This window comes from Elephantulus edwardii, unplaced genomic scaffold (genome assembly GCF_000299155.1).
Source record: "Elephantulus edwardii isolate Elephantulus edwardi_28Jun2011 unplaced genomic scaffold, EleEdw1.0 scaffold00129, whole genome shotgun sequence".
Taxonomy (NCBI): Eukaryota; Metazoa; Chordata; class Mammalia; order Macroscelidea; family Macroscelididae; genus Elephantulus; species Elephantulus edwardii.
The window spans coordinates 8,030,592-8,041,129 of NW_006399879.1; the positions used below are offsets into that span (position 1 = coordinate 8,030,592).

General features: G+C 57.3%; 1 protein-coding gene across 1 annotated transcript in view; it reads right to left on the minus strand.

Annotated features, from left to right (window-relative positions):
* The window catches only part of SORCS2 (sortilin-related VPS10 domain containing receptor 2), a 237,611-nt gene extending 237,277 nt beyond the window's left edge, over positions 1-334 (minus strand). Inside the window, exon 1 of the mRNA XM_006893670.1 lies at positions 201-334. Coding sequence (XP_006893732.1) covers positions 201-334 — 134 coding nt within the window. The remainder of the gene's footprint in view (positions 1-200) is intronic.
* Between the last annotated feature and the right edge of the window lie 10,204 nt (positions 335-10,538).

A 10,538-nucleotide genomic window follows, 5' to 3' on the forward strand; every position in this document is an offset into this window, starting at 1 on the left:
GCCCGGGAGCGCGAGCGAACGCCGAGCGCGCAGAGAAAGGAGCGGGCGGGGAGAGCGCGGGGAGGAGGGGACTCGGCGCCGCCGACGCCGCCGGGCGCGCACCGCCACCTGCTGGCCACCCGTGCCAGCGCAGGCCAACCCGGGCGCACCCCCACCCCGCGGGGGTCCCCAAGTCGGCCTCGCCCCTGGTACACCCTAACCCGGGGGCCTGAGTCCCCAAAATCCCTAGGGCGCACTTCCACCCGCGGGGTGCGGGTCCTCGACCTCCCAGGGAGCTCCCTCCTCCTGTAGGCAGTCTCTGACCTCCCACGGGTCCCCACGGGTTCAGGTTCATATCCCTGTGCGCCCCTCCCTGGATGACACAGCTCCCAGGGCCCTAGCTTCCCCTCCCGCAGCCCTCTGCTCTCTCTGCCCCTGCCTTGCTCGCCGGTGTGGAAAGGTCTGCTGCCTGGAACCGTGTGTAACTGGATGCTCAGAGCTCAGCCCCTGGCCCAGAGCACTTCGCACTCAGTGCATCTTAGAGGATATAGCCTCCTCAGTACCCATCCAGTGCCCACCACCCCCAGGAAGGGGCAGGGGCAGCTCCCACCCCCAGGGAAAGGGCCTGGGTCATCTGTGTCACTGCCAGGCTGTCTTCCACTCTCCCCCAGGGCCTCTCCTCTCAAATGGCAGCCCTCCAGGTGTCCCCCACCCCAGCCAGCCAGGTCTCTGAGAGACAGGATGCGAGAGGGAAGTGGAGATAGAAGCAAACAGAGAAGCTGAGTCAGAGTGAGAGAAAGCAAGACACAGATGCAGAGAGACAGACACGGAGAAGGGAGAACAATGGGGCAGAGAGAGGAGAGCCAGGAGGACGGTCAGGAAGAGGTGGAGAGTAAGACAGAGATGAGCCAGACCACAGAGTGGACTCTGGGGACGGCCGAGGCCTGACGACATTGCGTCTTACGGGCAGAGCCTTCCCTGGCACACAGCCCCCCACCTCAGAGATGAGACCAGCTGCCAGCCAGAGTCCAGGCTTCTCTGAACCCAGTGGAAGCCCCCCCACACACACACATACACACTAAGCTGGTCCAGCGTTGGCCCCAGGCCAGCAGGAGAAGGGAGGCCAGCAGATGTGGACCACATCTGGTGCCCAGGAAGCAGAAGGATGGACAGGGACCATTCAGGGCCAAGCGTGCTGAGGCAAAGAAGCCCACCTGGCCAGTGTAGACCCCAAGGCCGCAGCCGGCTGTGGAGTCCACGTACAGCCAGAGGCCTTCCCTACTGAGGCTTCGAAGGAGGCCTCCCAGCCCTGTCCACTGGGGTCCGCTATGTAGACGCCTCGCTGAGGACTAGTTTCACGAGGAGAAAGGGTGACCCCATGCTGGTCAGTGGCACCCTGGGAGCTCCTGACCATTGGGGTCTGGGCCAGCTCTGCACCCGGCCTGCGGGAGCCTCAGGGACTCAGCCATGTGCATGAGAGGACCTGAGACTCCACCCAAGGGCACTCAAGTCTGATGGTCAGCCCACAGCAGCTCCCCGGGGGAGGAGCGCTGGCCATCGGCTCCCATCAGGATGGCCATGAAGGCCCCGTGCAGTCAACCCTGCACCTGGCGGTGATCATGCCACCATCACTGCCCCACTCTAACAGGGTCCCTCCCCAGCAAGGAGTCTGCCCTGCTCTGCATGGACAGCTGTCCTGACAGACACCCTGACCTGATGGACACCCTGACCCTGGAGAACACCCTGACTGTCAAGGGGCCCCCACCTTACAGAGGGCACAGACCTGGACCCCTCTCATCCAAAGTCAGAGAGGGTGTGGTGCGCAGGTGTTCGGCCCCCTCGTGCTGCTGGACAGAGACAGAAGACAAAGGCAGAAACAAGCAACGTCCTCTCACCCATGAGGGGTTGTCCCCATGAGGAAGGCCAGGCCTGTAGGAAAATGACCCGACAGCGGTCAGTACCCAGGGAACAAAGCCATGATATGATGGAAAGTGACAGTCCTCCAGGAGGGGACATGGGGAGGAGAAGCAGAGGCTGGGGATGTGGGACAAAGGCCTCAGGGGGAACAGCGTCCCTGCTATCTGACCCAGGGCATCTTCAAATGCAGCCAGAGGACGGGGCGCTGCAGGACGAGGCTCTGGGCACGTTCACAGCCATCACCCAGCTGCAGCAGACAGGAAGTGACAGCCAGGGCCAGAGAGAAGGATGGTGACTGGGAGTGGGCTGGCAGTGGAGCGGGGAGCTGGCAGGGACCCCTACCCTCTTCAACACTTCCTGTCCACATGCAGGGCCCTGCAAGTCAGACAAGCTGCTGAAGTGGGCTCCTGGACAAGGTCCTCCCCTAGAGGGGACAGAGACAGCAGTAGGCCTAGGTTAGGGACCAGAGAGGTGGCATGGACACTGAAAGATGGGACAGGGGCTTCAGGTGAGCTCTGGGGAGCCCCCTTGCCTCCACTGGACCCTGGTCCTGATCCAGTAAAGCAGGGGTGCCGGGAGGTAGGGAGGGGTGAGGGTGCTTATTGTTCAGTGCGGCCACCTGCACCACCCCCGCATCACCCCAGGTCACCTCCCATCACCATGCATCACCCCCTATCACCCCCGTCAACCCATATCACCCCTGTGTCACCCCCATCACCCAACATCACCTCTGTGTCACCCCATCACCCCCGTCACCCCTGTCACCCCACATCATGCCGTGTGTCACCCCGTCACCCCATCACCCCATCACCCCGTGTCACCCCCATCACCCCACATCACCCCTATGTCACCACCATCACCCTGTGTTACCCCATCACCCCTATCACCCCACATCACCACTGTGTCACCATCATCACCCCACATCACCCCTGTGTCACCACCATCACCCCACATCAACCCGTGTCACCCCCGTCACCCCTGTCACCCCACATCATGCCATGTCACCCCCATCACCCCTGTCATTCCACATCAGTCCTGTGTCACCCCGTCATCCCACATCACCCCGTGTCACCCCACATCACCCCCATGTCACCACCATCACCCTACATCAACCCGTGTCACCACCATCACCCCACATCACCCCACGTCACAGGCGATCGCACACACTGTGCGGCTGTGGTGGTGGCCCTTCCTCGGGTCCTTCCTCACTTTCATCACCACTGACCCCTCGTTGACCAGGCAGGGCTCCTGATCTGGGACAGTGAGCGGGAGGGGGAGTGAGGCCAGGCCTTGGTCAGTGAGGCCACCTCGTCCTCGCGTCCTCGTGTCCTCACCATGGCACCTGCCAGCCCAAGACTGTGACCTGAGCCCCAGAGAAGCCGCTCACCTGCTTCCCGCTGACCTGCGCGTGTCTGCAAGGCTCCTGCAGGGGTTCACCTTTGTAAATCCGGAGATGACCAACCAGGGACCAGGCCGGAGCCCCTCAGCTGTCCTCCTGAGGCCATGGTGCGGGACAGAGGGCCTGGCGTGGGCCCAGGCCCCTGCTCTGCCTGCAGTGAAGGCAGGAGAGAGGGACACACAGGGCTGTCTGCTCACCACCACCCGACCTCTGACCTCTGAGCGTGAGACGTGGTGTTCCCAGCGGGAGGACCAAGCTGCCACCCCGTTATCAGCTTGTCAGGGGAAACTGCTAAGAGGAGCTGGGTTCCCACCTGGAGGAGCCGGCTCAGCGGTGGGATGTTAGCCTCTGAGTCCCAGCAGTGCACCTGCAGTGTCTCCACAGGTTTCAGCAGAACTTACAGACTAAGAGGACAAGGCAGAAAGGGCCGCACGGGACCTGGTTCGAGGCCAGGGGTCACCCAGGGAAAATGCTACAGAGGCCAGAACAGTCCGCCCTGAAGCTGGGGATGGCCCAGGACCAGACACAGGGCCATAGTGACATCAGGCCACTCACAATGTCACCATAAGGCTGCTTATCCCCAGAGCTCCACCTCTGAGGACTGGCCAGACTCTGTCCAGCTCAAGGCCAGCAAGAAGCAGCTAGGCCTAGGCAGGGCTGGGCCCCTGGCATTTCCACCACCGCCCGCACCTCATCTTAATCGGCCACAGGCAGACCGGCTGGTCCCCTTCAGCAGCCAAGTGCCCACTCTGTCTACACCTTTCCTGGTCAGCACAGAGACAGAGGACAAGCCAGAGGACCATTCAACTCAGGGGGCGTCCACTCCAGGAGGCACATGAGGAGTGGAGCCCCCTCATCTTCTGGGCCAGATTTGATTGGTCAGTCCAGCAGGGAGTAGGGAGGAGAGGCCTGGTCAGAGCCCTGGTCAACCATCCTGGGAATTTCTGAAGTCCTTGGCAGGAGAAGCCAGGGATGTCCTCACTGAGCCTGATCCACAGGTCCTGGGGAAGGGGGCAAAGGGTGAGGGATGTAACCTCAGAACCCAGCCTAGCCTCCTCCACCTCACGACACCAGTGGTCAGTGGACTCTGAGGGTAGAGTGGGACAAGTATTGGTCCTTTACCCAGCCCCATCCTCAGGACTTTGTGTGTGTAGTCATTACAAAGCATCTGAGGTCCAGGGAGGCTAAGGTACTGAGGCACTAGCAACACCCACCTATGATGGTTGGGAGGGTTGTAACACCCGCCTCCAATGGTTGTGTGGGTTCTGACACCCACCTACGATGGTTGGGAGGATTCTGATAATAACCACCTCAGATGGTTTGGTGAGTTCTAACACCCATCTCAGATGGTTGGGGAGAGTTGTAACACTTGCCTCTGGTGGTTGGGAGGTTTCTAACTCCCGCCTCTGATGGTTAGGAGGATTCTAACACTTTCTGATGGTTGGGAGGGTTGTAACACTTTCTGATGGTTAGGAGGGTTCTAACACCATTTCTGATGGTTGGGAGGGTTGTAACACCGTTTCTGGTAGTTGGGAGGTTTCTAACTCCCGCCTCTGATGGTTAGGAGGGTTCTAACACTGTTTCTGATGGTTGGGAGGGTTCTAACACTGTTTCTGATGGTTGGGAGGGTTCTAACACTTTCTGATGGTTAGGAGGATTCTAACACCGTTTCTGATGGTTGGGAGGGTTGTAACACTGTTTCTGATGGTTGGGAGGGTTGTAACACTGTTTCTGATGGTTGGGAGGGTTGTAACACCCACTCCCCGTGGTTGGGAGGCTTCTGTCACCACCTCAGAGGTGGTTGAGAGGCTCTCCTGGCTCCGGCCTCATCCGAGGGTTGTGAGAACAGAGAGTGCCCCTCTGGAGGCCGCTGTAAGGATGCTAGGTGTAATCATCAGTCACTTCACAGGACGACTGTGGGGAACAGAACCCTTCTCTGAGGTTGTTGTGAGAGTGCCCCCGCAGAGTTGGCTGTGCTGTATTTGGCGGTGCCCAGCCTCAGTCCCTCTCTGAAGGCTGAGGTGCCTGTGAGTCCATGAGGCCGCACTTCCAAAGCCCCAGGCTAAGGGTGCCTCCCTCTGCTGGTGCATCCAGTCAGCACCGTCCTAGGTTTCCAGCAGTTTCTTCCAGCTGCACCATCCCAGCCTGGGCTCCTGTGTGCTGTGGGGTTCAGTTCCCGCTGTAATGTGGGAGGAGGGACTCTGGTAGCTCTTCCGTGGGGAGCAGGCCTCTGAGGCACTCTGCAGGTGTTGCTGTGCCATTAAACATGCCAAGGACGTGCCATTGACCTCTGCCCTCTAGGGTCACGACCTCTGGTGGCACAGTTATCTGCATATTCACACGCCAAGAAAACTGCCATTTAAAATCCTGCTTGATTTTTATAAACCTTCCCTTCCAACTTCTTAACCCGTAAGCTCTTTCTTCCTGCTCTAAGCTGTTAACGACCCACAGAAGAGAGGCTGTTCTGGAACTCTGCACCGAGCTCTGGGGACGAGAGAGGGGAAGGATTTGTCTGCCCAGGGGGGTGGCATCAGTGCATGGAGACAGGCACTGGGGACTCTGGAGAAGTCAGCTGAGAGCAAACACAGGGACAGAGGACCTGAGGTGGATGGGCCACCGTGGGGTGGGGAGTGGCCGGCCCTGGCCAGGTCAGGTGTGCTTGACTCCAAAGTCAAAGTGTTATGGCAGAAAATATGAGATTCTAAACACTCCACCAAAATTTCAGTGTCAAGAAAGTTTATTAAATGTGCAGGCCAAGAACGTTGGGTACTGCCCAAACCGTTCGGACCCGAGGGGAGCGAAGATCAGGTTTATCTACAGAGATGGGGCGTAGTGGTTACACGAAGGTCATTGTGGTTGGCAGCTGAGATTTCTTCCCATTCGGAAGAAATTGTTTCTGACTTCTCGTGGGTGACCAGGCCCCGGGGCAGGTACAGGATGTAGCCGGGGAGGTAACCACGCTGGGTCAGCATGTACTAGAGAATTCAGCAGCATGTTGTTGCCAAAATGATTGAGGAATGTTGTTGTTGTTGTTGTTGTTGTTACGTGCCGCCGAGTCGCTGTTACTCATGGTGACACTAGGTACAAGAGCCCTGAACCCTCCTCTATCCTGTGCCAATCTTATTGTCTCTAACACTCCTACCCCCGTTGCCCCAGTCACTGAGTCAGTCCGTCTCATCGAGGGTCTCCCGATCCTGCGCCGTCCCTCCACTCTCCCAAGCATGACGTCCCTCTCCAAGGACCGGTCTCTCCTGGCAACATGTCTAAAGTATGTCAGACGAAGCTTCAGAATCCTTGCCTCCAAGGAGCAGCCTGATTTCACCCTCTCTGTTAATATATTCAACACTCTTCTCCAGCACCACAGCTCAAAGGCATCAATTCTCCTTCTATCCTCCCTAGTCACTGTCCAGCTCTCAGATGCATAACAAGTGATTGTGAAGACTATGGCCTGGATCAGGTGAATCTTAATCTCCAGAGTGACATCGTTGCTCTTCGGTTCTTGGAGAGGTCTCTAACAGAAGCTTTTCCAGTGCAATTCGTCTTTTAATTTCCTGGTTGTTGGGACCAAGAGTGTTGATTGTGGAGCCAAGCAAACTGAAGCTGTCAACAGTCTCAATCTCTTTACCATCCGTCCTGAGGCTGCCAATTGGCTCAGTGGTGAGAATCTTTGTTTTCTTGATATTTTTTTTAATTTTTTGTTTTTTTGTGGTTTTTTGTTTTGTTTGTTTTTGTTTTCTTGATATTGAGGCATGCCTGTCTAAAATAGCTATTAGAACAAAGTGGTTTCTCTAATGCTAACACGTAAAATGGCTTGGCTAGTGCTTAACGTATAAACTGCTCCTATGGAAAGACGTCAGGCGTGTTTGAGCCGTGCCTGTGGAAGCTGAAGGGAAGGGGCAGAGAGGCCATGTCCGTGTGAGACGATGGTGTTCTCCTCAGGGCTGGAGAGATCGTGAGATCTTAACAAGAGCAGTGGGAGGCGAGAGCAGGGGAGGCTGGCAGGGGGCTGGCTGTGGGTGAGGACGAGGGGAGTATTCAGAGAGCCCCTGGCTCTGGACTCAGCTCTCGATGCGTAGCCCTCTGGGGTGCCTGCGGGACATGCTGGAGGCAGCAGTCAGGGCTGGCTCGGCTGGGAGTCAGTGCCGAGCTCAGCCAGGTTCATCTGCTTGTTCCCAGAGTCTCATGTAGGTCAGGGAACCCATTATCAAATAAAAGACCAGAAGCAGTCTGCAAACTAAGCTCCGTGCTAATCAGGCATTCTGTGAACCGGGACACCACAGCTGGTGGCTGTAGGGTGATTTCAGAACAGGGTTCCAAATCCTCCCACCTCGGGAGACATTTGGAAAGACATGTCACACTTGGCTGTCAGGTGCCATCCGGTCATCTATGACTCACAGCGACTCTATGACCTGTCCTGAGCCCATCACACTATCTCTGACACACCTGCCCCTATTACCCCAGTCACTGTGTCAATTCACCTCATCCAGGGTCTTCCTCTCCTGCACTGTCCCTCCACCCTTCCGAGCATGGTGTCCTTCTCCAAGGACCAGTCCCTCCTGGCAACATGCCCGAAGTATGTGAGGTGGAGCTTCAAAATCCTTGCCTCCAAGGAGCAGCCTGGTTTCACCCTCTCCAGGACTGAAATGTTTGTTCTCTTGGCAGTCATGGTATGTTCAAGACTCTTCTCCAGCACCACAGTTTAAGACATCAATTCTTCTGTCATCCGTAGTCAGAGCCCAGCTCTCTGACACATGGGAAGCAATTACAAAGAGATGCATTTCAGAAATAAACGTCAACATTTTTCTTCTCAAGCTACTGAGTGTTCTAAATGCTGACGTGCAAGCTTCGTAGTTTTACACAAATGTCTTTCCATTGTTTTCAGCTCTAAGGAGAAAATGGAGTCTCGACGCATGATACAATCCAGATGTGCCTTGAAAGCACTGTGCTGACTGAGGTTAGTCAGGTTCTGAAGGAGCAGCAAAGTGCACGCACCTCACACGTGTACCTCCCGGGCCAGGTGTGCAGCTCTGTGCACCCACCTCATGCGCGTGCACCCACCTCACACACGTACCTCCAGGCTCAGGTGTGCGGCGCTGTGCACGCATCTCACACACATACCTGCCCAGCCCAGTGCCTTCCCCAGCTCACAGAGGCCTGCAGTGCAGAGCAGAGCTGCCGTGGGGGTCCCAGGGCTGCCCACCTTTAAGGAAGCCCCTTGTCTTCCTCCCATGGGGCAAAGCAGAGACTGGAAATAACAAGGAACCTGATTTCATGTGCCCGTGGCCCGGAGGGAGGGAGCCCAAGCCAGGGCCCCTCTCCAGTATGTGCACATGGTCTCGTCCTGGGTGACCTGGGCCCCCCACAAAACAGTGCCCAGCTCCCACCCTGCATGAGGGTGTCACGACGTCATCTGGCCACCGTCCTTGTAGGAAGTGGCCATCTTCAGCTGGAGTTCCTCGCCTCGGTCACAGGGCCTGGCGCCCCAGCCTCACTGAGGATGGACTCGGAAGTGTGGCTGGCCTGCCCTGCATGGACTCTTGACACAAAAGCTCAAGAGCTATTGAGCTCAAGGCCTCTAGACACGAGCCAGTGGCCTGCCGCACAACTCGACATGCTAGTGTCCCAGGCCAGGGCTAGTGTCCCAGGCCAGGGTCTGTGACCACTCTCCCATGATGATTTTGGGCTCATCAGTGCCCGAAGCTGGTGGTCTCCATCCGAAGCTTGACACGGTGCCTGCCCGCTGATGACCGGACTCCTCAGCATCCAGCCACCTCTCTCCCAGCGCCTGCTCCCCGCACCGCTGGGCAGTGCCCTGTTGGGGCTCCCAGGAGCCTGAGACAAGCAAAGTCCTCAGGCCTCAGAGGGCCCAGCGTGGCTGACACCCTGCGCCAGCCCCCACCCTCGAGGCTGGGAGACACTACATCCCTGTTTGTCAAAGCCACCTGGTTTTTGTTCTTGGCCAGACTTCAGAGCCTGTTCCACAGTTTCTGACTTACATGGAAACTACACAGCAACAAAAATTGATGCCTTTGAGCTGTGGTGCTGGAGAAGAGCACTGAACATCCTGCGGACGGTCCAGAGCATGAACCAACACGTGTTGAAAGAAACGCAGCCAGAGTGCTTCTTAGAGGCCGGGAGGTGGAGGGATGGCCGAGGAGAGGAAGCCCGCGACCAGGTGGATTGCTGTGGTGACGGCTGCAGTGGGTTCTAGTGTGTCAGAGGCGTGCCGATGGCAGGACAGGGCAGGCCGCAGATGGGCTGTTCACAGGGTCGCTATGGTCATACTCAACTCGACAGCCCCTGACAGCAGCAGACAGGAGCCCACTGCGTGCTCCTGTTTAGGTTTCATGACGTTCCCATACACAGGTGAGGGGCCTGGTGGTGCGGGGGCGGAGTCGGCTGCGGCTGAAGGGTGGGCAGTGGGCGCCCACGAGTCCCTGCAGGAGGAAGCTGAGGCCAGCTGCACGGCAAGGACGCTCAGCCTTGGAGACTGTACAGCCGTGGGCACGCCTGTCCTGGTGGGCAGCACCGCCGGGAGCCAGTGCTGACGTGATAGCAGCGGGTCTGACGCTTTGGTGGTGGTTGTTATCCACCGTTGAGTCACCTGTGACTCTCTAGATTGACGTTGTTGCTTCTCACACTCTGGAGAGGCCAGTTTTCCCCAAATGCAGTTCACCTTTTGATTTCCTGACTGCTGGGGCCAAGAGTGTTGATTGTGGAGCCGAGCAAGCCGTAACTATTAACAACCTCAGTCTCTTCGTTGCCCATAATGATACTGCCAATTGGACCAGTGGCAAGAACCTATTGTTTTTTTCTTCTTGATGTTGAGCTTTAATACTTATTGAAGAGTACAGTCCTTGACCTTCTGCAGAAAGCGCTTCAGGTCCTCCTCAGCTCCAGCAAGCAGGGTTGTGTCATCTGCGTAATGCAGGGTGATGAGTCTTCCTCTCCTGATGCCACATTTCTCCTCACAAAGCCCAGCCTCCACAATGATCTGTTCTGCATACAGATTGAAAAGGTGTGGAAACTCCCTCCCTTCCTGAGTTTGAACCATGCACCTAACAGCTTAAGGAGACCAATTGGGGTGACGGTGAAGTGCTTAACTGCCAGCTGACCTGAGGGAGAAAGATGTGCCATCTGCTCACGGGAAGACCCCGGCCATGGCTTAGCTCTGCTCCGGTCCCTGTGAGCGAGTCCTCTCAACAGCACCTGCAAGAGCAGAGGACAGACCTGTGATGCCTCA